The sequence below is a fragment of the Cetorhinus maximus genome, chromosome 3, assembly GCF_964194155.1.
Source record: "Cetorhinus maximus chromosome 3, sCetMax3.hap1.1, whole genome shotgun sequence".
NCBI classification, from domain to species: Eukaryota; Metazoa; Chordata; class Chondrichthyes; order Lamniformes; family Cetorhinidae; genus Cetorhinus; species Cetorhinus maximus.
Window position 1 is genome coordinate 39076259 of NC_135881.1, and position 27853 is coordinate 39104111.

General features: G+C 41.9%; 1 protein-coding gene across 7 annotated transcripts in view; it reads left to right on the forward strand.

The window, feature by feature from the left end:
- The window catches only part of pard3aa (par-3 family cell polarity regulator alpha, a), an 815271-nt gene that overhangs the window by 472221 nt on the left and 315197 nt on the right, over positions 1-27853 (forward strand). For all 7 annotated transcript variants that reach the window (XM_078537538.1, XM_078537552.1, XM_078537545.1 and 4 more), the window contains exons 6-7: positions 18166-18257; positions 19250-19333. In XM_078537538.1, the coding sequence (XP_078393664.1) occupies positions 18166-18257; positions 19250-19333 (176 nt within the window). The remainder of the gene's footprint in view (positions 1-18165; positions 18258-19249; positions 19334-27853) is intronic.

A 27853-nucleotide genomic window follows, 5' to 3' on the forward strand; every position in this document is an offset into this window, starting at 1 on the left:
GCAACAGCCTGGCAAAGTCATACTCTCAAAAATCACATCTTTCAACCAACATCCCACACTCTTCCATCACCATCCCTGGGTATTTCCTATCCCACCAGCAGGGCAGGCCCACTGGAATTTGTGGAGCAGTAATATACAGTCAGGAGGGAGTGGTGCTGGGAGTCATCAACATTCAGTCTGGACCCCATGGAATCTCATGGCATCAGGTCAAATATGGGTAAGAAAATCCCCTGCTGATCCCGTACTGTTCTCCCTCAGCTGATGAATCTGTACTCCTCCACATTGAAAACCAGTTGGCAGAATCAATGAAGGTAGCATGAGGGCTCCGGGTGGAGGGTTGGGGTGGTGGGATGGGGTAAGGGGAGGTTCAGTGTCCATCATCAAGAATGGCTTGAAAGCACCACTACTGACCAAGCTGTCAAGTCCTGAAGGACACAGAAGGTGAGGAAACCAACACCAGGGAAAAATCTACTTGAACTTATCCTCACCAAACTACCTATCACAGATGTATCTATCCATGGCAGCATTGGTAGGTGTGATTACCTAGTGGAGATGAAGTCCCTTCTTCACAATAAGGACACCTCCTTCGTGTTGTGTGGCACTATCACCAAGCTAAATTGGATAGATACAGAATACACCTAAAAGCTAAAAATTGTGCACCCATGAGGCACTTTAGAAGATCAACAGCAGAAGAATTGTATTCCACCATAGCCATGGTCTGTCATATCCCTCATTCTTTGAACATCATCAAGCTTTCATCGATGAAAAGTGCAGAAGAGCATGCCAGCAGCAACACCAGGCACATCTCAGCATCCACCACAGTCTACACCTGAACTGTGCTGGGACCACCAGTATTCTTGCAAACCACATAACTAGGGAAGTAGAGAGGGTTTAAAACTAAATAGTGGGGACAAGGGATCAAATGTGGAAAAAGGTGGTATATCAAAGAGTAGAGACAAGGTCAGAGAGGAAAATAATAATATGGGAAATGAAGTTTGGAAAATGGCAGGAAGGGGCAGAGAAAAAAACCTAAGAATGCACAAAGAATCAAGACTAGATATTACAAAGATAACAAAAAGACAAAACTAAAGGCTCTGTATCTGAGTGCGCATAGCATTCATAACAAAGTAAATGAATTGATAGCACACATTGAAATAAATAAATATGATCTGATAGCCATTACGGAGACATGGCTGAGAAATGACTAGGACTGGGTCCCGAATATTGAAGGGTATCTGACCTTCAAGAAAAATGGGAAGCTAGGTAAAGGTGGCAGGGTAGCACTGTTAATCAAGGATGACATTTGTGCAATAGTTAGAGATGACCTTGGTTCAGGAGATCAGGATGTAGATAAAAACAAAAAACTACTGCGGATGCTGGAAATCCAAAACAAAAACAAAATTACCTGGAAAAACTCAGCAGATCTGGCAGCATCGGCGGAGAAGAAAAGAGTTGACGTTTTGAGTCCTCACTCTGTTGAAGGGTCGTGAGGACTCGAAACGTCAACTCTTTTCTTCTCCACCGATGCTGCCAGACCTGCTGAGTTTTTCCAGGTAATTTTGTTTTTGGTCAGGATGTAGAATTGGTTTGGGTGGAGATAAGGAATAGTAGGGGAAAGAAGTCACTAGTGGGAGTGGTCTACAGGCCCCCTTAACAGTAACCACAAAGTTGAACAAAGTATGCAAGAAGAAATGTTGGGTACTTGTGCTAAAGGGACAGCAAGAATCAATCATGGGTGATTTTAATCTATAGATAAACAGGAAGAATCAGATTGGCAGTAGTAGCCTGGGTGCATACTTTATATAATGCTTTTGAGGTAGTTTGTTAAAGCAACACATTCTGGAACCTACCAGAGAGCAGTTTATATTAGACTTGGTATTATGCAGTATGTCAGGTTTAATTAATGACCTCAGGATAAAGGCACCCCTAGGTAGCAGTGACTGCAATGTGATTGAATTTTACATCCAGAATGAAAGGGAGAAAAGTGGGGCCAAGACTAGTACTTTAAACATTAATTAAGGCAACTATGTAGGCATGAAAGCTGAGCTAGCTGAAGTGAGCTGGGATACTAGGCTAGGGAATAGATCAATAGAGAAGCAGTGGCAGATATTTATGGGGATGTTTCAGAATACTCAGAATAAGTATATTCCTACTATAAAGAAAAATTCTAAAGGGAGGACCCACCATCTGTAGTTAACTAAAGAAGCTAGTGAAAGCATCAGATTTAAGGAAAAAGCATTTGACTGTGCAAAGATGAGTGGCAGGTCAGATGATTGGTCAGAATATAAAGAACAGCAGAGAATGACTAAAAGACTAATCAGGAGAAAGAAATTAGGGCATGAGAGGAAGCTAGCTAGAAATGTAAAAATGGACAGCAAGAGTTTCTACAGGTATTTAAACTGGAAAATAGTAGATAAAGTGAGTGTTGGCCCTCTAAAGAATGACAGTGGGGAGTTAATTGTAGATAATAAGGAAATGTTGGATGAAATGAACAAATACTTTGCTTCTGTCTTTATATGAGGATATGAAAAACATTCCAGTAATAACTATAAATCAAGAGGTGGAGGGGAGAGAGTAACTTGGTAAAATTACAATCACTGGGGAAGCAGTACTGAGCAAACTAATAGAGCTACAAGCTGACAAGTCCTCAGGTCCTGATGGACTTCATCCTAGGGTCTTAAAAGAAAAGAGGTGGCTATTCAGGCAGTCGATGCATTGGTGTTAATTTTCTGAAATATCCTGGATTCTGGAAAGGTTCCATCAGGCTGGAAAATAGCAAATATAACCTCTCTATTCAAGAATGGGGGATGAGGAGATAGAAAGTGGGAAACTATAGGCCAGTTAGCTTGACGTCTGTTGTGGGGAAGGTGTTAGAATTGATCATTAAGGTGGTTATAGCTGGGCACTTAGAGAAGCTCAAGGTAATCGGAAAGAGACAGCATAGTTTTGTGGAAGGGAAATCATGTTTAACCAATTTATTAGAGTATTTTGAAGGAGTAACACATGCTGTGGATAAAGGGGAACCTGTAGCTGCACTGTACTTGGATTTCAAGAAGACATTTGATAAGGTGTAACATCAAAGGTTATTGCGGAAAATAAAAGCTCATGGTGTAGGGGGTAAAATATTAGCCTGCATAGACGTTTGGATGGCTGGTAGAAAACAGAGTATGCATAAATGAGTCTTTTTCTGATTGGCACGATGTGACTAGTGGAGTCCCGGAAGGGACTGTGCTGGACCTCAACTTGTTACAATTTACATCAATGACTCAGATGAGGGGAGTGAAGGCATGATAGCTAAATTTTCAGACAAAGATAGGTAGGAAAGTATGTTGTGAAGAAGACATAAGGAGTTTGCAGACAGATATAGATGATTTGAGTGAGTGGGCAAATATCTGGCAGACGGAATATGATGTGGGAAAATGTGAAGTTGTTCACTTTGACAGGAAGAATAAAAAAGTAGAGTATTACTTAAACAGAGAACGACTGCAGGATTCCAAGGTGCAGAGGGATCTGAGTGTTCTCTTGCATAAGTCACAAAATGTTAGTATGCAGGTACAGCAGGTAATCAAGAAGGCTAATGGAATGCTGTCCTTTATTACGAGGAGAATTGAACATAAAAGTAAGGATGCTTCAATGCTTCAGTTATACAGAGCGTTGGTGAGACTGCATCACAAAATCTGCGTGCAGTTTTGGGTGGTCTTATTTAAGGAAGGGTGCAAGTGTGTTGGAGGTGTTTCTGGGGAAGTTTACTAGATTGATACCTGGAATGAACAGCTAGTCTTATGAGGATAGTTTGGACAGGCTTGGCTTGTTTCCTCTGGAGTTTAGAAGAGTGAGGGGTGACTTGATTGAAGTATATAAGATTCTCAATGGCCTTGACAAGGTGGATGTGGAAAGGATGTTTCCTCTTGTGGGTGGAGTCCAGAACTAGGCACTGTTTCAAAATTAGCGGTTGCCCTTATAGGACAGAGATGAGAAGAATTTGTTTCTCTGAGGGCTGTGCGACTTTGGAACTCTGCCTCAGAAGACAGAGCTAGATAGATTCTTGTCAGGCAAAGGAATCAAAGGTTATCAGGGGTAGATGGGAATGTGGAATTCAAAACCCAAGCAGACCAGCCATAACCTTATCGAATGGAAGAGCAGGCTCGAGGGGCCGAATGGTCTGCCTCTGCCCCTATTTCACGTGTTTGAATCAATTGCACAGCATATTAGTGCCTCAGTATCAACTGTTCCCTTTTTTCCTGTCTCTCGGAAATTGTTTTTCTTCCCTTCCTCCAAAGGGTATTATTCATTCCTTAGCGTAGAATGGTACCACCCTCTGATATCTTACCTTAGTTGCCATGTTTCACTTGCAGAAGTATTCTGTGCTGCCAGGGTGCAAGTTATTTGACTTAGACATCACCTGGCCAAATCAGAAGAATTTCTCCTATTCCTCGACAGTATTGCTGCACCCCACCAATCCGATCAAAAATAAAGGCCAAGGCTTAAATGTAGGGAGCAGGTAGGATGACTACAGGTGGAATAGAAGACTTGAGGGGGAAACAAGCAGATTTAGACATAATTAGTTGATTGTTTTGATTAAGTTTTTCAGGAGGTATTTTCTCAATGTTGGTAGTATTGAGTTTACCAACTGAATTGTTGCTGGGATGAACAATTTTTGGGAACATTCTCTCGCTCTCTTGGGCAAATACGGTCCATGCATTACATTTTGGAATGCTAAATTAGCTCTTGGAGCACTGCAGTTGAAATGCTGCCTAAATGAAAGTCCAGCTGGTTTGCCTTCTTTGGCGCCAATGGTACAGTGAATGTTTTATGTTTAGTTCATTTCTCGTTTTCTGTTCAGTAAAATTCTGTGGGTGATGTTCACAGAAGAGGCATTTGAAAATTGTGAAACTTGCTGCACAAAATAATGTGTGGATTGCTGTGTGGTTTGTTGACTCAATTTGAATAAAGCTCTGCCTAATGTACATACATAAGGACCTGGAGAGGCACAGTGCACAAGTGGCTGCACTATCTTATCACTATCCTCAGCAGCTTTTTTTTATCCTCAGAATTATTTATTGTTCTCTCTAGTTTTGTCCACAAATTTGGACACAACTCCCTTTAGTCCTATATCCAAGTAATGGCCTGCAAAACATTGCATCGGAGTTACAGTGCAGAAAAGGCCATTCAGCCCAGCTGCTGTGTGCTAGTGTTTATGCACCACACAAATTTTCTCCCATCTGATTTCATCTAACCCTATCAGCATAAAACAAAAATAAAGTACTACAGCTGTTCGAAATCTGAAATAAAAACTGAAAATGCGGAAAACACACAGCAACTGTGGTTCAAGAAGCAAGGTTAATGTTTCAGGTTTGTGACCTTCTATCAGAATTGGGAAAAGTTAATGTAATAGATGTTAAGCAAGTGGAAGGGAGCAGGGTGTTAAAAGAACAAAAGTGAAGGGCTGTTCTAGGGTGCAAAACGTGTTTGCCTGTCATTTTAATTCTCCACCTTGCTGACTCTGACCCCTCTGTCCTCGACCTCCTGCAAAGTTCGAATGAAGCTAATCATAAGCTTGAAGAACAACACTTCACCTTACGGTGAGGCACTCTGTAACCTTCTGGAGTCAACAATTTTAGATCGTAATGCCTGCCCCAGTGTTGTTTCATTTTCTGTGTAGGTTTTGTTCTTACTATTGGTTTTCTCTTGCTTTCAGGAGGTAGCGTTTCATCATTCTGCCATTCGCAACTCATCTCCTCAGGACACATCTTTTGTGTCTTTTCATTTAATCTCTTTGGTTTTCCACTCTATCACAGACCTTCCATTTTGTATTTTCTCACCTTCCCCCTTTCACTTGCTTAAATCTATTACATCTGTAACTTTTCCCAGTTCTGATGAAATGCTGTCAACCTGATATGTAAACTCTGTTACTCATTCCACAAATCTTTCCTGACCTGCTGAGTATTTCCAGTGTTTTCTATTTCTATTCCTGTCAGCAGTTCCTTTTCCTCCTTGTGTGCTAGCTGGCTTCACCTGTACCTTGCAGTGAACAGAACTGCTGCACACCTCTAGCCACTCTGAGAAACTGCCTCTAATTCTACTGTTTTCTCCTTTGTAGCCATATTTAATCTAATTTATTGCCTTCTCCCTAATTTCATGCCCTTTATCCACCCCATCCACCATATCTTTTAACTCATCAAAGAACTCTTGTCACAATTTGTCAAGCACAATCTTCCTTCTGAAATCCATGTTGGCTGAAGCTATTTTTTTCTCTTCATCTTGACATTTAATAATTTCATCTTTAATTAACGAGTCCAATATTTTCCCTACCACAGATATTAAATTAACTGGCCTGAAATTATCAAGATTAGCTTTGTGTCGTTTTGAAACTAGGCGCCTCCAGTACTCCACATATCCATTTGGTAGAATCTTCAAATAAAATTCCTAGGGCTTCCATTATTTCTTCCCCAATCTCTCTCAGGATCTTTGCATGTATCCTGGCACTTTTTTCTCCTTTATTTTTCATTTTTGTAATAGCTCTCTTCTCACTTTTAACCTGTTCAGATTTACTTCATCCCTAATATGCCCCTTGGTCAATACTGATGCAAAGTACTTGGTTAGTGTCCTTGTCAATTCCTGCTTATCTTCTTCTAATTAACTTTCCTCTCCAGAGGCCCACCTCATATTTAACAATGCTCTTTCTACTAATATATTTGTCACATGCTTATTTTAAAAAAAAGTAACAGTTTTCATCATAGTTATTGCTTCCCTTATCATTTTTTGCTTTCCTTATTTTCTGATATTCTCTCTGATTTTGTCATCCCGACAAGCTACCGCTACCTATACCCTCATCTCTAGACAACAGATTCCTTTTTTGATTTCCTTCCAGCAATTGTTCATTCATTTACTTCAATTTTAGAGGGATATGAGCAAGGAAAGCACTTGAGGGTTTTGGCAGCAGAAGGAAGAGGTCAAAGTGGGGATATTGTGGAGGCAAATGGAGACTAATCCATCACACTCTGGACTTGTGCTTTGTAGATAGTGGACAGGTTTTGGGGAGTCAGGAGTTGAGAAGCATATGCTGCAGAATTCCCAGCCATGTGACCTGCTCTTGTAACCATAGTATTTATATGGCCAGCCCAGCTAAATTTTTGGTCAATGGTAACTCCAAGAACGTTGCTGCTGATGGGGGAATTCGGTGATGTTCATGCATTTGGAACATCAAAAGGAGATGGTTAGATTCTCTCTTGTTGGAGATGGTCATTGTCTGAATGTTACCTGCCACTTAAAAGCACCGAAACCTGAATGTTGTCCAGATATTGCTGCATGTGAGCACAGACTGCTTTAGTATCTGAGGAGTTGCAAACAGCACTGACAGGAGAATCCAGGCCATAATATCAGCAATTTAAAAGTCAACTTTCATTGTTCAAAATTGTAACCTATACTGTGAATCTAGTTGCCCTGTCTTCATGTGAGCAGCTCTATTTGATGATGACAGGGGTCAAAGTGGGTAACCTGAGATGTATGCCTAAGATTCATTCTGTGACAGCCTCTGGGAATGAAACAAAACAGGAGAAAATATATCCTGTATTAAAGTTTTGCTCTCTCTTTTTCTATATGATTTTTATACTTGCAAAAGTTATACACTGGTAATGCACATTGAGGAGTTAAATTTCAAGGTTGCATAGTAAAATGCCTAATTTCCAACCTTAATACACTACCAAATTCTTGGCTTTGATATTTAATTTCTCATTTGTTGTTTTGAGTTTTCAGCTGAGTAGCTCATTGTGCTACTTCAGTACCATTTGTTAGATTGCTCTTCTCAAGGAAGGAGCAAACCAACAAGGCCAGTTCCCCTGTAAGGAAATACATCATTTCCTGTTGGCTGAACCATGGTTTGAGCATGTTACTGCTGTGTAGTTGCCTTTGAGGAAATAACACTGACTGGAGATGGCATCGAAGGAAAACAGTTTTAAGTCTTTCCATCTTGACTGTGTTGTAATTTTTATTTTTCAACAGAATAATCATTTAAGTTATAACTGAAGGAGGAATGTTTCCACTGTGAGGAGAGTAAACGTCTTCAAATATTTCACTTTGTTTTTTAATTATCTTTTGGAGGCTATGCATTCCAGTTCATTAACTTTTATGTTTTGATTTAGCTGGTATTGCAAAACTTGCATAGCCAGTAAACATCAGCACCATCAGTAAATGCTATTATTTACAGCCGATTGCTTTTTGATCTATCACTGTTTTAACCTTCCAGTTAATGACAAAGAATTAGCTTTTATAGCTTATGAGATGGAGGTATTTTCAGGATTTTAGCCAGTTTTGATTTATCACTAGATATTCTAAGGACATTTGGTGCAGTACTTTTAAATATATTGATAACTAGAGCAAAACATTTTGTGTCTCTTCAGCTTTAGTGATTCCTTGAGTAGCAGATGATTTTAGACAATACAGAAGCATGTAGAAGAACAAATCTGCAGAGAAATTACAGAGAAGTCCAAGCATTGTAGAGTAGTTATAATGGGTGATTTTAATTACCCAAATGTAAACTGGGACAGTGGTAGTGTAAAGGGCAGAGAAGGGCAAAAGTACCTAGATTGTATTCAGGGGAATTTTCTACAACAGCGTGTGTCCAATTCAACAAGAAAAGACGCACTGTTGGACCTGGTTCTTGGCAATGAGGTGTGCCAAGTAGATCAAGTATCAGTGGGGGAACATTGAGGAGATAGCAGTCATTGTATTGTATGTTTTAGGGTGATAATAGAAAAGGATGATAGGCAATCCAGAGTGAGAATAATTAACTAGACAAAAGCCAACTTCAATGGGGCAAGAACGGAGCTGGGGCAGAAAGACTGGAATGAAAGATTGGCAGGAAAACCTATAGCTGAACAATGGGCTACCTTCAAAAAAAGAATTGGTTCGGGCACAGTCAAGATATATTCCATTGAAAGGGAAAGGAAGGGCAAACAAATCTAGAGCTCCCTGGATGAAAAAGGAGATAGAAATTGAGATAAAGAAGAAAAAGTGCACTTATGACAGGTGTCAGTTAGAAAATACAATTGAGAACCAAGAGGAATACAGAAGGTTCAGAGGGGAAGTGAAAAAGCATATTAGAGAAGCAAAGAGGGATTATGAGAAAAGACTGGCAGCCAACATAAATGTGAATCCCAAAGACTTCTATAGGCATATCAATAGTTAAAGTGTGGTAAATGAAATAGTAGGGCCGATTAGGAACCTAAAAGGGTATTTACACATGGATGAAGGGGCCATGGCTGAGGTATTAAATGAATACTTTGCAATCGTCTTTGCCAAGGAGGTAGATGTTACCCAGGCCATGGTGACAGATGAGGAAACTCTGTCACTAGAAGAGTTCAAAATTGATAAGGAGGAAGTGTTGAATAGACTGTCAGTACTTAAAAATTGACAAGCCACTGGGACCGGATGAGATGCATCCAAGGATATTGTAGGAAGTGAGATTAGAAATTGCAGGGGCACTGGCCATAACCTTTCAGTCTTCCCTAAACTCAGGAGTGGTGCCAGAGGACTTGAGAATTGCAAACATTATGCCCTTGTTCAAAAAAGGTTGTAAGGATAAGCCCAGCAATTACAGACCAGTCAGTTTAACTTCAGTGGTGGGCAAGATTCTAGAAACAATTATTTGGGATAGAATTGGTAATCACATGGAATGCATGGATTTCTAAAGGGGAAAGTATGTTTAACTAACTTGCTGGAGTTTTTTGAAGAGGTAGTAGAAAATATCAATGAGGGTAATGCTGTTGATGCAGTGTACTTGGACTTTCAAAAGGCATTTCATACAGTGCCACACAACAGACTTGTGAGAAAAGTTATTGCTCATGTAATAAAAGGTACAGTAGCAATGTGGATAAAAAAAATTGGCTGAAAAATAGGAAGCAGAGAGTAATGGGCAATAGATATTTTTCAGGCTGGAGTAAGGTTTGTAGTGGAGTCAGTATTGGCACCCTTGCTTTTCCTGATATATGTTAATGATCAAGATCTTGGTGTGCAGGGGTCAATTTCAAAGTTTGCAGCTGATAAGAAGCTTGGGAGTGTTGTGAACTACGAGGAGGATGGTGTGGAACTTCAAGAGGACACAGACAAATTGGGAAAATAGGTGGCAGATGAAGTTCAATACGGAGAAGTATGAGGTGATGCATTTTGGTAGGAAGAACATGGACAGACAATATAAAATAAGGGGTGAAAGTTTGAAGGGTGTGCAGGAGCAGAAAGACTTGGATGTATATGCGCATAGATCATTGAAGGCGGCAGGACAGGTGGAGAGAGAAGTTAATAAAGCATATAGTATCCTGGGCTTTAGTAATAGGGGCATAGGGTACAACAGCAGGGAGGTTATGCTGAATTTATATAAGACACTTGTTAAACCTCAGCTGGAGTATTGTGTGCAGTTCTGGGCATCACATTATAGGAAGGATGTGAACACATTGGAGAGAGTGTAGAAGAGCTTTACAAGAATGGCTGCAGGGATGAGAAACTTCAGCTGTGAGGATAGATTGGAGAGGTTGGGACTGTTCTTCTTGGAGAGAAGGCTAAGAGGAGATTTGATAGAGATGTTCAAAATCATGAGGGGGCTGGACAGCGGTAGATAGGGAGATGTTGTTCCTGCTCGTAAAAGGATCAAGAACAAGTGGGCACAGATTTAAAGTGATTTGCAAAAGAAGCAAATGTGACGTGAGAAAAAACTTTTTCACACAATGAGTGGTTCAGCCGTTGAATGCACTGCCTGGAAGTGTGGTGGAGGCAGGTTCAATCAAGGCATTCAAGAGAGCATTAGATGATTATTTGAATAGAAACAATGTGCATGGGTACGGGGAAAAGGCAGGGCGATGGCACTAGATCATAATGCTCATTTGGAGAGACGGTGCAAACACAATGGGCTGAATGGCCGCCTCCTGTGCCATTGAAATTCTGTGCTATGAATACGGACTGCAACCTAAATGGCGATACATTCATTCCATTCATTTCAGTATCTCTTTATTTGCTGTAAAGGTTTGTTGTCTGTCTGAGAACCAGAGGGCAGATAGAGATTCTTTTTAATGCAGTGAGTTGTGATTTGGAATGCACTGCATGAGAGGGTGGTGGAAGCAGATTCAGCAGTAACTTTGAAGAGGGAATTGGATAAATTCTTGAAGAGAAGCAAATTGCAGGGCAATAGGAAATAAGCAGCGGCATGGGGCTAATTGGATAACCCATTCAAAGAACCAGCCAAGCATGATGAGCCCAATGGCTTCCCTCTATGGTCTACAAGTCAATGATTCTTTGATCTTCCTCTGTAGACAAAGTGGCATCTGCTTGTTTCAGCAGTTTTTATACGGGTGAGATCTGAGCTCAAGCTGCCAGTTCCTGCAAGTTTGAGTGTTGTACAAATCACATGTAAAGATGCTGGGATTTGCAATTGCCAATGCTCTGCAAGACCTGCAAAAAAATGTGCAATGTGAAAAGCAACTCTCAGCTCTCCAAGTTAACTTTTACTTCTGTACTTTACAGGCCTGGTGGCACTGCCATTTCTGAGCTGAGAGTACAAGCAAGTAATCTGTGCCCAGGCTCTGCCACTGTTCCATTGTAGCTGACCACCAGGTGTTTTAGTGCATTCTCTATGGGTTAGTTTCTCATGAGCTTGTAGCATCCCTAAAAACCTGGTCAATATTGAGAATGTGCCAGATGAATGATTCCAATTGGTTGATCCATTGGAACACAAGCTGCCTAAGTGCTCCAAACTATTAGCAGAGTTTAAATAAAACATGTATTACACCTCTTGGGAAAATTTAGTTTTAAATTGGTGAAGGCTTCAAAGACTTCAATAGCTCATTTTTAACAGTTCCCGGAATCTAATAACATTGCACCTTATTCCGTGTGTTAATTGAACTGCAATACGGGTTTGTAGCTGTTCTTTGGTGTATTATTGAGAATCACTTCAATAGGATTGCAGTTTTTAACAGGGTGAAACAGTTACTCCAAAACAAATTCTAAGGGCCCAAAATAAAAAGCTGTTAGAAAGTTACAGCCAATAAGATTTTAGGTTGTCAATGCTGATGGACTGATTAAATTAGACTGAAAATGGGCTGAAAATATTGTGTGGTCTGATGACATTCAAAGTGGTTTGTAAGCATCAAGTGTCAGTTTATTCTTGGTTAGGAGCAGGTCAGTGCTTGAGCATTATCTGGATTGCTACTTCTGTGTAGTTTTTAGGGAGTGCTACGTCATTGCAGTGTCCACCTTGCAGATGAAACGTTAAATCAGAGTCTGGTCTGTGTGCTGAGGTGATGCCATAATACTCCTTGAAGAAGAACCTTGCCAACATTCCTATCCTCCCAACACCACCAAAAATTAAAACAAAAAATAAAAAATACCTGGAAAAACTCAGCAGGTCTGGCAGCATCGGCGGAGAAGAGTACAGTTGTACAAGAGCACAAAAATTAATCTTTTCACCTTTCACCTTCAATGCTGTACTTGGACATTGTATTCAACTGATTGCAGTATTTATCTACATAATAATAGTCATCGTACTTCAGAAGTAATTCATTGGTTGTAAGCCGATTTAGGATGGTGCTAAAGAAATGCAAGCTCGCTATCTTTATCTACTCATGTAGAACTTTGTGCAGAATGTGTTCTCCTTCTCTTGATACTATATATCTTTATCTTGGTGTTTTCCTTTTCTGTGTTATTCCAACTCTGGCTTCTTGTGCATTCCTCAATCACTTCACCCCATCATTCGACGCCACCTAGATCCTAAGCTCCGACATTCCTTCCCAAAAACTCTTCACCATGCCACTTCTCCTCCTTTGACCTTCCTCAAAAACCTACCTCTTTACCCAAACTTTTGCTCATCTAATCTGCTACCTCCTTATGTGGCTGTGCCAAACTTTGTTTGATAAACTTCCTGTGAAGTACCCTGGGATGTTTTGTTATGTTCGAGGCACTATATAAATGCATGTTGCTGTTGTGAAATATACACAAGTTTTCTTACTGTTTTTATCAAGTTTATATTTGGAGGGATTGAACCCACGGCATCAAACAACTACATAAGGACATTTGGGTATGAGCAGCTGTTTTGTCCAGTGTCTGGGTAGAGCCATATAAGGCAGCAGTTGGTAAACTGTATCACTGGAGAATGCTGGCAGGCAGAATCTTCACGCTGTCCATTGATAGGGAATAAATAACAACATCTGCTTCTGGAGCCAGGTTGCTGAAGATTTCCAGCCCTTGAGGCCTTGGCAAAGTCAACCCTTTTAGGTGGATTTTGGCACTTCAGTTGACAGCAGCTCTGCTTTATTTACGCTGCCAGTTTGGAGATGAAGTCAATGTTAGTGCTGCAAGGTAAAATGGGCATGATTTTTTCATAATTGGGCTAAGTATTTGGATCAATAGATACTTCCATTTCAGAGCTTATGAAATTCGGTGCGTCTGTAAATTGGAACTTATGACAGGTTGGGGAGTAGCAGCCCCCCTCCCTAAAGGAGATTAAATAAATCAGCTGGTGCAGACGGTAACCCATTCAGCAGTAGCAATTCAGCAGCACTAAGAGAGCAGTTGTAAAACTACCCTGCAGACAGACCACTAAAATTTAATTTTGTTTTTATATCCGTTTTGCTGGTCCAGCAACTCTCAAAATACCGAGGCATACAGGCATTGACTATGACTTCTAAAATCCCCTTACACGTGAAAAGACATGAACCACAGAACCATGCCAGTGTCAGCACAATAGGAGGCCACTTCACCCATAAGTATTTGACCAGTGCTCAATCCATATCAAAGCTATCTTCTGTAATCACATTCCCTTGTTCTTTCTATCTACAGATGCAACCAGAAATAGTTGCTTACAGTGTAAACTGGCAGTTCTTTTTGATTTAGCGAAAATTCTAATCTTAATTATCTCAATTCAGAAAACGAGTTTGGAATTCTGCATATATTCTTAATCAAGTGTGGTTCACTTCCAGTTTTTCATCTTTTATGTGTGTATTTTTGTGCTCGTCAGTTTGAGATGTACGCCAGTGAATATTGAAAAGATCATTTTTCTTCTTTTGCACACATCATCATGTGGTACTGCTTCAATTCAAGATCATGAATAACACCTCAGGAAAACACAACAAAGCCTTTGATCACCTATCCTGATATCACGTTGTGTAACTCAAATTTGTTGTGACTGGTTCTATGGATCACATTGGGACATTTCACTATGTTAAAGGCACTACATAAATGCAAGTTGTTGTATGCTGGGCATTTCCACCTATGCTCTCCTAATATATAAAAAACTGAACTGCCTGGAAGTGGAATACTTTGTGTTCAGTTTGAAATTTACATTTTGTGGTATTTGAGTGAGACAACAATTTTAGGGCCTGACAGTGTTAGATTATGGGAAGTTTTTATATTGTGGATCTAGACTGACACTTCCATTGTGTCAATCTGGGCTTTATTTGAACCAAAATCCCAGTACTGAAAGAGCATTGCTTTAACCCATAGCCCCACCATGTCCCCAGTGTGATTTATTTCCAGTGTTCTCTGACTGAGCTAATTTATTCATCTGCCCTCTTCCTCCTTATATTCATTGCAGCATTGCCTTTATAGTAATGATGGGAAAGAGGGGTGGTATAAGACTACCTCTCATTCTTGCTGTTCGTGTTGGTTGTATTATGATACAGGCTTCATGTGAAGTCATGTTTTGAAGTCCTCAGGGATCAGGAATATCAGATCATTTTCGCATTTGGACAGGTCTTCTAATTCTGGCCTCTTAAGCACCCTGATTTTCATCACTTACCATTGATGGCCATGCTTTCTGTTGCTCACGTCCTAAACTCTGGGATTCCCTTAAATTTATTTGCCTCTCTATCTCTCTTCTCCATTAAAATGCTCCTTAAAACCTACCATTTTGACAAAGCCTTTGATCACATATCCATATTGTGTAACTCAAATTTGTTTTGACAGTGATTCTGTGAATCACATTGGGACATTTCATTATGTTAAAGGCACTACATAAATACAAGTTGCTGGTGTATGCTGGGCATTCCTGCCTGTGCTCTCCTAATATATAAAAGAATGAACTGGCTGGAAGTGGAAGTTCCAACAGATGTACGTTAAACTGTACGTAGTGAGTAGAGTGCAATACACATTAAGGTACAGTTAGCAATGTAACTTTGATCTGCAAATTGTATTCTGCAGATTTGAGCTTGGTCTCACAAGTATATTCCCATTTTATGTGGCCCTGGCAGTTTTGAAATAAAAATTCCAAATACACTCCAGCACTTATTCTCAAGGGTAATTAGGGATGGGCAACAAATGCTGGCCTAGCTAGCGATGTCCAGATCCCGTGAAAGAATTTAAAAAAGCTTCTGCTGCAAGTCAGGTTGCTCCTTGTGCTCTTCAAATTACTAACGTTTTTGATCTGCACAGCACATTTTAACCACACCCTTAAAAACATTTTTTTCAGGTATAGTTCAGACTGAATTTATGAAATACCAATTTGCAGTAAATTCTCTGTAAAATTATAACTGTTCCTCATTGTTTATAAATGGAAATAAGGATGTTGTTAGAAATTTGTGTACTGAACAGGGTGACGAGCACTCTTTTGTTTAAACAAAAAAGAAAGACTTGCACCTATATAGCGCTTTTCTCAACCACCGGGCATCTCAAAGTGCTTTACAGCCAATGAAGTACTTTTTGAAATGCAGTCACTATTGGAATGTAGGAAATGTAATCACGAATTTGAGCACAGCAAACCCTTGCGAACAGCAATGTAATAAAGACCAGAGAATCTGTTTTTGATTATGTTAAATGAGGGATAAATATTGGCCAGGACATGGGGTATAACTCCCCCGCTCTTCTTCAAAATAGTGCCATTGAATCTTTTGCATCCACAGGAGCAGGCAGATGGGGCCGATATAATGCCTCAGATAGTGCAGCACTCCCTCAGTACTGCATTAGATTGACAGCCTTGATTTTTGTTTTTGTGTGCTCATGCTCAGGGGTGGGACTTGAACTCAGAATCTTGTGGAAGGTAAAGGAAGGTAGTGTTTTTTTTAATGATTTGTATTTAAAACATTTTTTGAGAGTTCAAGATTTCCAATTTGGTCAGCTTTATAAGCAAGAAAATAGTGACATGACTGCTCGGACTGAAGCTTCATCTGAGTTCCCACATTAGCACTAACCTTTATGTCAATCTATGAAATACTGTCAGCAACATAGTTTGTGTCAGCACATAAATATTTAAGTATCATGACAAACGCATTATCAAAGTATGTCTGGCACGAATGACTGACTCGCTTGCAGGCAGCCTTAACTTTCAGACACTGAGTGAAGATATTTGTCTAAAACACTGATTTTTAACCATGAGTGCAGTGAAAGACTGTGTTTATTTTTGTAATATTTGTTAGAAAAAACCTAGATAATGTTCACATCAGTGTTTTATTTAGGCCATTTTGTTTCAAATTTACATTTGTGCACCTTAAAAGATGCTGCTTGACCTCCAAAAATTTCAAATAGCTTGATTCTTTATGCTTGACAGATGGATTGGAATTAATGCTGGTATTCATGAAAGAAAATATCATCACCCTGAAGTAATAGTGCTGTTTTTTTCTTTTTTCCATTCACTGTCCTGATGTGTAACACTGAAGGAAAAATGGTAGCTGTTTGGTTCAGAGCCAGAATACAGACATATAGTCAAGGTTTTGTGCTTAGAGGTTCTCAGACGACATTTGCTTTAGAATTTATAGCCAGCTTATGCTTAGCCTTAATATCCTCTCAATTATTAAATACACTGTCTGTTGATGTGTGCCAAGCTCATAGGCCTCCGCTTTTCATCATTGTGCTGACTGATGCCCAAGCCCTTGAGTAACGCTGAATTTTAAGCTCTGCTGATCTACTCTAAAATTTGCTGAAAGATATTGCATTTTAGTTTTTAAAAGAATTCTGAGAAAGGCATTTATGAAAAATCCAGGATAGCATAAACTTAGTTAGAGAACTGAATGATTCCTATAAAATATAAAACCAGAATGCAGATATGAAATGTTGAAATTGCACCTTTGAAATTATAATTTGATCTTCCATCCTTCTCGTCACCAAGGCGGTATTCACCAGCCCATCTTGGAAGTTACCTTCAGGCGTAGAAAGTCCTGGAATGCTGACATCTTTGTGATCACTGTCCATAACCACTTGATGGTCAGTTGACCATTTACACACTTGTACAGTTTGGTTGCAGGTTTTCTATCCATTTCACCCCCTTTTAAAGGCTGTGACCCTAGCATGGTCCTGTATTTGGTAGCCTAGTGCTGCTCCCGAGCAATGTAGGATAGGGGTAAGTACCCAAAAATTGTAGCTTTATGTTAAAACTCTCATGTGTGTTTTCATTAACTTAAGAGCAGTTGCTACAGCCATTTGGTGTACGCTTTCTAGCGTGATACTTCATGACGGAGAACTATCAAATTTTAGTTCTTTTAAGGAATAATTCATACAAACTTGTCACACTGCCTCAGACTGGTCAGTTATCCAATGATTAAATTGATAGAATTGTTCCAGTTTGTCTTGAAATGTTCATCCTAAAGATGTTCAGAAAGATATGGCAGTGCTACAGAGGGAATTTATTTAGTTGATGCAATCTATTTCATTGTTTAAATGTCTACCCAGAGGTTCATGTTGCTATTATTAAAGTTGTACTGAAAAAGCAGCTGTGGACAAAAAAATGAATGGAGGGATTATGAGTTAACAATGATCTTTTATATTGAACTTAATGGTTAGATACTAGCAGAAAGGCATCCCATGAAGTTTCTAGTCAGAACCTTGCTCATTTTAGCATTATATTCATTATACTGAAATCCTGTTTTTTTGGCGATATTAACAATAAAATGTTAAGTTTCCTATTTCTAGTAGTGTATCACTACACTAGACAAGATGTTATTAGAGATTTACATAAATAGAAATAATCATTGCAGTATGACTTTTAAAATGCAAAGAAAAGAAAAATAGTACAATTCCTATATCAGGGCAGAAGTGGAGATGCTGTAAATTGTGTGTAATGTAGCATTATATGGGAAGCAAAGTGGTGATCTCTCTCATGCAGTAAACCCTGAAATGTGTTACCTGAGTATAGTGTACAGTGTAGTTGTGATTAGAATTGTATTTTGTGACTGGAATTTTTTTGCCGTCTTGTAGGAGGATGATGGAACAGAAGAGGAGAGCAACAGGATTGAGCCAGTTGGACGTGCTGATTCCTGCCTTGAGCATGGACAGAATTTTTCGCTCGGGTATGCTTTCATCAGTAACATATTAATTATCGCACGCTGTTTTTAGATATAGGCAGACCACAAAGGATCAGCTTGCAACGGCTATTGTACTAAGAAGTGAAGTTCATTATTGGGCAATGGAACCCGCTGAAGAGAAACCGCTAAAGTGGCAGGAAAATCATTCCCTTTTCTGCAAAATCATACTTATTAAACACTGTTGGAAACAGCGGGGAAATAATTGGTGACTGAAGTGAGAGTTCCTATTGGAATGACTGTTAATTGGTGGGTACTGTACTTCCCAAGCTTCTATAATGAATTGAGTACTGCTCAAATAAAACTTAAAAGAAAGAACTCCAAAGGTCTAAAAAAAATGCAAAAACCCCAGAAAAGACACAGCACGTCCGTCAGTGTCATGAATTTTTCAGATGGAGACGCTTCATCAGAACAATAATTCTCCCCTCCTTTTCTGATACTGACAGCTCCACTGCATTGAGTTGAAGTTTGTTAATAACCCCATCTTAACAGACAGCGACTTACTGATCAGACCACCACCTATTCAACATTCTTCAATGCTGTTTCCCCAATAAAAATGTAATATTTAGTAGCCATACCTGAATAAACATTGGACATATTTAAAAGATGATTCAATGTGCAACTTGTTGATCCATCTTCTTTGTGTTTATCTATTAACAGAGAGGCTTATTATTGACCAATTATATAGTGATGCATTTTTTTCCTGATCAGTTTTAATGCAATAAGGAAATGTAATCACAAGGGATTGTCTGAGTAGTTTGCATTAGGTTAGCGCTGTTAGATAACGTGCACTTCTGGTTGTTTTATTAACTTGCTTTTATTATTCTTGTTGACTGGCCTTTTTTCATGCTTCCAGGTTAATATTCAGGTATGCTACACACAAGTTGCAATACTTAATGTTCCAGATATTATAAAATGTTGTTATTTTTTGTAGTTTACTTCACATTTTTATGTTATTCCTATTCATAATTGTCTCACAGTGATGTGCTGAAGCTGGTTGAAGTCTCTAATGATGGAGGGCCTTTGGGAATCCATGTAGTGCCTTTCAGTTCCACAGTTGGAAGGTAAACTAACTTGTTCTGGACGTTTGGTTTTCTTTTTTTAAACTTATTTTCATATTAACTAAATCCGCAGTGTTTAGCAAATAGTAGATTTTAAAATGAAACATTTGGAAAGCTCTGTGCTCATAGTCCAGAAATTGTAGTTCTTTAGTGCAGTGCTTTATTGCAATTATGAAATTTTCCTTTTGGGGAAGTTTGATGCTCTAGTAGAGGTTTTTAAGTTGATCAGGAATATAGAATAAAATGAACAGGAATAATGCAGTTTCCACCGATAGTAAGGTGATAGTCTCTTACTCTGTAGACTTTAAAAAAAAATGGCAGAGCACTGCAACTTTAAATTTGGTGCCTTTGTGCATTCAAAATTTTATTTTTGCATATCCACACTTTGTATTTAATTTTTTTGGCCATTTGCAGTATTGCAGTTCCAACCTCTCTGACAGACTGTCTGCAGCTGAACTTGTGTGAGAGCACAGGTATTCCAAAAATGATTTTCCTCTTGACACACATGATTGCTTTTAAACAGCAGTCAGTGTTATCTTTGCCATCATTAGATAATCATTTATTAAAGCAGTATTTGATGTTGAAGGGTACATTTGATAAAATATCAAGTGTAAGAATGTAGGATTAGAAATATTGGCTACACAACTTAAGTAGGTGAAAGTAATGTCAAAAGTGATTGAAGAATGTCATGTTAAGATGGATGGTGAAATTTATTAATAGGGCTAAATTGTGCCCAGTGGCCTTTCCTATTTCTTAACAATTCTGGTGCCAGGTCTTGATCATCAAACATAACCTCGATATCAAAATTGCAATCCGAGCAAACTTTTATCAACTCCTCAAAACATGTAAAATGTTGCAGAGAGCACTATTCCTCGGAATATCATTTTTATCATGTGTTTTCTTTTAACTTCCTGAAGATAATATTGAACAACAAAAATCTCAATTCGAAATGGATTATATTCTAAGAAAAATGGTCAGCTAATAAACCTTGAAATACTATATTCAGACAGCAAGTAAATCTCATCTGTTGTGCCAGGTTGACTTAGATGAAGTGGATTTGGTTGATGGGTTTTCCAATTTGTAAGAAATTGTCTCAGGTTGTTTCTTAGTGTGACTGAGCAAAACTGGTTTAGCGAATGTACATTTTTAGTAGTAATAAAATAGATGTTATTTGCATTCTAATAATGCGGACAGCTGCAAAATAAATCATTTCCAGTTGTGCGCAGGAGCTTGAGATGTATGTTTAGTGCCCAAAGACCACAGTTTTGTTTACAACTGAAGGCACGTGTGTATTTCTACAAAAGCCGGAGCTGAATATAATACAAATATTGAATATTCAAAACTGGCTCTGTTACATCACTGATCTTGCAACTTAGAAAGGTCACAAAAGTCATTCAGTGCATCTTCACAAACAACTGACAAAATACAGCAGACAACTTGCTGGGCCTGAGCAGACTAAAAGCTAAGATCACTTAAAAACCCATTTGTCTGTATGTAATTGTGTTGCTGCATGAAATTAAATAAAAAGCTGAGAAATAGGTTAGTCCTTATGAATTCTTTGACAATTGCAGTACAGCAAATTGTTAGCTGTTCTTCTGAGCTTCTGTTGAAATTACAAGCTGTGTGAATTTTTTTTTCACTCCAGAGGTCCACACTAAATGTCAATACTGCTCAATAGCAGAAATAGAGTGAATCAAAATGACTGTTAGTAACAAAATAGTAATGACAGAATTATGTATTTGAACACCCTTTTCCCTTACTTAGTGTAACCTTGACTACTCCATTAAATGGTGGCAATTTTCCATGTGGTGAATGGAAGAGAAAAGGGTAGAGTGCCCTCTGATTCAAAAGTATTGCACACCAAAGTGTTTGAATGCATCTTGCTACTCTATCAAGTGCTTATCCCACTCTTTCGTCCTTGTTCAACCCAATCAAATTCATTTCCAACTTATCTGCAACAACAATTCACCTTATAACTGCCACCTTTACTGTAGCAAAGTGCCCCAAAATGCTTCAGAGAGGCATAAGGAAAAAAAGTGGATGGTGAGCCAAAGAATAAACTCTCAGGGGTAATCAAAAGCTTGGTCCAAGAGAATAGGTATTAAAAAGGACCTTCAAGGAGATGGAACCCAAGCCATTGCAGGCATGGCTGTTAGCTCTGAGATCAAAGGGATAAATGAAGAAAGATGTCATTGTCAGAATAATGGAGATGTTATAGGAGTTTACAGAGATGGGGAGAGAAAATTTGAAACTTGGGGAACTGGAAGCTGCCTGAGCTCAGTGAAGACAGGGATGATTAGTGAACAGGATTTGGTGTATCAGAGTTTGAATGAGGTGCAGTTTATTGAAGATTCAATGCCAGCTAGCCAAGCCCTAAAATATTTGATAAAAGCAAAAAACTGCGGATGCTGGAAATCCAAAACAAAAACAAAAATACCTGGAAAAACTCAGCAGGTCTGGCAGCATCTGTGGAGAGGAGCACAGTTGACGTGTCGAGGACTCGACACATTAACTGTTTCTCTCTCCACAGATGCTGCCAGACCTGCTGAGTTTTTCCAGGTATTTTTGTTTTTGCCTAAAATATTTGAGTCTGAAAGTAACAAAATAAGGGTCTCAACAGCAGATGGTCTGAGATCAGACTGGAGGTGTAACAGGGGTGGAAGTAAGCATCCTGTGTGATATTGGATCGGAATCTCAACTTGAGATTGAATAGAATCAGGCAACAGCCTGACATAGTCATACTAACGGAATCAAATCTTACAGATAATGTTCCAGCCACCACTATCGCCATTCCTGGATAGGTCCTGTCCATTGGCAGGACAGACCGAGCAGAGATAGCAGCACAGTGGTATACAGTCAGGAGGGAGTTGCCCTGGGAGTCCTCATCAACTCCGGACGCCATGAAGTTTTATGGCACCAGGTCAAACGTGGAGGAGTACTAATCTTGCTGAATATCACGTATGATAAATCAGTGCTCCTCCATGTTGAACACAACTTGGAAGAATCACTGAGGGTGACAAGGGCGCAGAATGTACTCTAGGTGGGGGATTTCAATGTCCATCACCAAGAGTGGCTCGGTAGCACCGCAACAGACCGAGCTGGCCGTGCCCTAAAGAACATAACTGCTACTCTGGGTCTGCTGCAGGCGGTGAGGGAACCAACAAGAGGGAAAAACATACTTGACCTCAACCTCACCAATCGCAGATGCATCTGTCCATGATGGTATCGGTAGGAGTGACCACCGCACATTGTGGAGACAAAGCCCTGCCTTCACATTGAGGATACCCTCTGTCCTATTGTGTGGCACTACCACTGTGCTGAATGGGATAGATTTCGAACAGATCTAGCAACTTAAGACTGGGCAACCGTGAGGCGCTGTGGGCTATTAGCACCAGCAGCAGAATTGCACTCAATCACAATCTGTAATCTCTTGGCTTGGCATTTCCCCCACTCTACCATTACCATCAAGCCAGGGGATCAACCCTGGCTGAATGAAGAGTGCAGGAGGGCATGCCAGGAGCAGCGTCAGGCATACCTAAAAAAGAGGTATGAACCCGGTGAAGCTACAACACAGGACTACTTGCGTGCCAAGCAGCATAAGCAGCAAGTGATAGATAGAGCTAAGCGATTTCACAACCAATGGATCAGATCCAAGCTCTGCAGTCCTACCACATTCAGTCGCGAATGGTGGTGGAAGATTAAAAAACTCACTGGGAAAGGAGGCCCCACAAATATCCCCATCCTCAAGGATGCGGGAGCCCAGCACATCAGTGCAAATGATAAAGTTGAAGCATTTGCAACAATCGTTAGCCAGAAGTGCCAAGTGAATGATCCATCTCTGCCTCCTCCAGAGGTTCCCAGTCTTCAGCTAATTCAGTTCGCTCCACATGATATCAAGAAACGACTGAAGGCAGCGGATAGTGCAGAGGCTATGGGCCCTGACGATATTCCGACAATAGCCCTGAAGATTTAGGCTCCTGAACTTGCTGTTCCCTAAGCCAAGCTGTTCCGGTAGACATCTACCTGGCAATTTGGAAAATTGCCCAGGTGTGTCCCGAACACACAAAACAGGACAAATCCAACCCGGCCAATTACCGTCCCAGTCTACTCTTGATCATCAATAAAGTGATAGAAGGAGCCATCAGCAGTGTTATCAATAGTGTTAGCAATAACCTACTCACTGACACTCAGTTAGGGTTCCACCAGGGCAACTCCACTCCTGAACTCATTACAGCCTTGGTTCAAACATGGACAAAAGAGCTGAACTCCTGGGGTGAGGTGAGAGTGACTGTCCTTGACATCAAGGCAGCATTTGACCGAGTGTGGCATCAAGGAGCCCTAGCAAAACTGAGGTTAATGGGGGGGAATCGGGGAAAGCTCTCCACTGGTTGGAGATACCTAGCACAAAGGAAGATGGGGTTGTAGTTTTTGGAGGTCAGTCATCTCAGTACCAGGACATTACTGCAGGAGTTCCTCACGGTAGTGTCCTAGGCCTAACAATCTTCAGCAGCCCATGTCCAAATGCAGCAAGATCTGGACAATATCTAGACTTGGGCTTACAAGTGGCAGGTAACATTTGTGCCACACAAGTGCCAGGCAATGACAACCTCTAACTATAGAGAATTTAACCATCGCCCCTTGACACTCAATGGCATTCCCATCACTGAACCTCCCACTATCAACATCCTGGGGTTTGCCATTGATCAGAAATTGAACTGGACTAGCCATATAAATAGTGTAGCTACAAGAGCAGGTCAAAGGCTAGAAATCCTGCAGCCAGTATCTCACCACCTGTCTCTGCAAAGCCTGTGCCATCTACAAGGCACAAGTCAGGAGTGTGATAGAATACTCTCCACCTGCCTGGATTAGAGCAGCTCCAACAATGCTCAAGAAGCTTGATACCATCCAGGACAAAACAGCCTGCTTGTTTGGCATCCCATCCACAAACATTCACTCCATCCACCACCAATGCACAGTAGCAGCAGTGTGTACCATCTACAAGATGCACTGCAGGAACTCACCAAGGTTCTTTGGACAGCACCTTCCAAACCCACGACCGTTACCATCTACAACAGGTTTGTCCAAACTTTTCGCTCGGAGGCCACATTTGCATTTTTTTCCCACACACAGGGCTGGTGAGCAAATTTTGGAAAGATAATATTTAGCACAACAGTAAACTGAATTTCCCCAAAAAAAAATTGTGGCAGAAAGGAAAGAAACAATCCCTGAGCAAAAGTAAAGGTATGTCATAACAAATTTTTACGTTAAAAAGTAGTGAGTAATCAAAATGACCAGAGTGTGAAAGGGTCATTGTGTGTGTGTATCCGGCTCACTCCCAGGCTCAGGGTGCTCAGTCACTCACCCTCACCCACTATGAGTGGCTGTGAATGTGTGTATGTGTTGGTATTGGTGATGACAGTGAGTGAGAAACCTGAGATTGGGAGTAAGCCAGACACTCACTCACACACACACTCTCATACTCTGTCACACACATTCACTCTCTCTGTCTCTCACTCACTCACTCACTCTCTCACACACAGACACTCTCTCTCTCTCACTCTCTCTCTCACACACGCACACACTCTCATTCTCTCACACACTCTCATACTCTCTCTCACACATTCACAGTCTCTCTCTCTCACTCACTCACTCTCACTCACTCACACTCACTCACACTCACTCACTCACACTCTCTCTCTCTCTCTCTCTCTCTCTCTCACACACACAGACACTCTCTCTCTCTCACACACACGCACACACTCTCATTCTCTCACACGCTCTCTCTCTCTCTCACTCACTGGCAGAATTTTTTGTCCTGTGGCAGGCAGGAGTAAAATAGTGCGCAATAATGTTGGGTGAGCATCCCAATGTCATCTCGCACCTTGCACGATATTTCGCTCGGCGGGCGCATGCGGGTGTCGAAGCAGCGCCCGCCGTTAATTAAACGGCCACTTAAGGCCCTAACAGGCCAATTGACTATGATTTTTCCTTGCCTGTGCGATTTTCTGCTCATCGCACGGGCAGGCGGCCAACCAACATTTTTGCAAACCTCATCCAAGGGCAGGATAAAAGGGGACGAGCATCATTGCCAGTGTGAGGAGTTTTGGAGATAGTTTGCAGCTGGTTGCTTATTGGTACTTGTCAGCTTCACCTCTGTGCATTCTTAGCATTTCTAGCTTAATTTCAGGACTTATTGCTGTCTGCCAGGCCCCCGGAGGACTCAGACAGTGTGGACCCTTCCAGGTATCAGGCAGCCTTCCCTTGCTCTGGTAATGGGGATTGTGGTTTCCACTGGAGGCAGCTCTTCTGAGGAGGAAGAGAGGGGCTGAAGGGAGAGGAAGCCGTGTGTCCCAATGCAGCTTCCAGGGGAGGGACCTGTGGGAGGAGAGGCACAGGCACAAGCCTTTACTTAGGTTTGCGAGTGCTACATGTAGATGCCGCCACCCCCCCCCCCCTCGCTGGCACCAGCATTGGAGGCGGCCTTGATGACCTTGGCAATTGTCCTCTGGCTAGTGAAGCCTGTGCTGGCCCCACCTGGGAGGGAGCAGCCAGTGCCACGACTGGCATCTCCCCAGTCGCCACAGCCTCATTGGGTGCCATGGTCACTGGCGGAGGGGCGGAGGAGTTGCTGCCCTGAGAGGATCCCGCAGAGACGACAGACAAACAGGCTTGTGTGCTGTGAGGTCGCTGTGGACCTCGCTCCACACAATTGATGAACGGGCAACTAGCTGGGATACTGGCTGCCTCATCCATCTCCCACACTGGGACTGACCACGTGAGGTCACTGCCTGTGTGAGGGTTTGCAGGTCCGAGGGCAACCCCAGGACCCCTGATTCTGCCCCTGGACCTGCCTCTCCATGTGAGTTGTCACTCTGTTAATGGAGGAGGCAGTGCACTCAGCCATGAAAGTCAATGCAGTGCTCACGCTCCGCATGGACTCCTCCATCAGAAATCATAGCACGTAGACCCTCATGGATCTCCGCCAGATCCTCCCCCACATCTCGCTGGACATCCAGCATCTGCTGCCTAATGGATGACTCCAGAGGCTCATCGTCAGCCTTCAACTGAGCATCGTCCTGGTCCCCATCAGTCCTTCGACTGCCGTCGCCCTGGGCACTCTCTGCCTCCACCTGCACCTCAAGTGATTGAGAAGTGCCCTCACCAATGTGCACCGATATACTAGCTGCTGCTCTAATGCCCACTGAGGTGCTGGTATCTGCACTGGCGCCTGCTTCAGAGAGCAGGTGTGACACAGGTGCAAATGAAGCCTGGTGGTCCTCCAGTGTCAGGGGTGGCCCTTCAGGATCTGGAGATCGAATGCCTGCTGGCGAACCTAAAAGGGAGAAGAAGGACATGTCATTAGTTAAAGTTACCATCCTGTCAGCGTGCATGCCAGGCACCCTGGTGAGACAATGGAGATCTGCATCATGGTGCCCTCATCCCCCAATGATCAATGGGGACTCCAGGTTCGAGACTCACATCAATGAAGAGGCTACACTAGAAAATAGTTGCACAAGCTGAAATTCTCACTACTGTGCACTGTGCTCTTACCTTCGTCTGGCACCCCCGCCTCTCCACGCCTGGTTGCACGTGGAGCACGCTGGCTCTCAAGCTCCTGGGCATCTTGCTCAAACTCCGAAAGGATTAGGAGGCTCGTGGGGCCTCCGCCGGTCCGCGACCTTTCTATTTCATTGTAGGCCATCTTCTCCTGAAACAACAGAGGAGCATTGAAAGTACAGAGGAGCACTCTGTACCTGCAGCGCCATTCCAGCCTGGCCAACCCCAGCTGAGGAGCACCTGTCATGGCACTTCCAAGTCGTGGCCCTCGAGCCACAAGGCACTCAGTCCGAGTAGCCAGGGCTCACCCCCTTGGCCAGCTCTGGCATGATTGACAGTTGGCACTCAGACTCTAGCACCCCTGAGCTCCACGGTGGGGGAACGGCCAGACCTTAACACACCTGCACACTGACCCACGCCAACACGGCGCAGCAGCTCATTGAAGCGCTTCCAGCGCTGCACCCATGTGCGCTGCACCACGTCGCAGCTGCTAACCAGCACTGCCACCTCCTCCCATGCCATCTTGGTGAGGTGAGGTGCGGTGGCCGCCGCCTCCCACCCCTGGGGACAAGGTTGTCCCTCCTGGCAGCCACGCCCTCCAGGAGGATGATGAGGCATTCATCAGAGAAGCAGGAGGGGTTGAGTGCCCACCCAACCTGCCCTCCTGCCTGCCATGTCCATCTACGCTCGGGTCCATCGTGCCGGCTCACGGAACATCCTCCGTGGCAGCCTTCCATGGGCTGCCTGGTCAGCGTTTAAACCATCCGCCATGTCACCATTGGGCCTGGCGGCCAATAGGTCCCCGCCTGCACAATCCTTCCCGGCCAGTGCAGAATGCGTTTCACGCTGGCTGGACCTTGGTTGGCCAACCAGCATGAAATCGCAGTTGGGGTCTGATCGCGGACGGCAGTCAGTTTCGCAGCTGCTCCGGGGCCTGCCCACTGCACCCGACCAACGAAGGGAAAG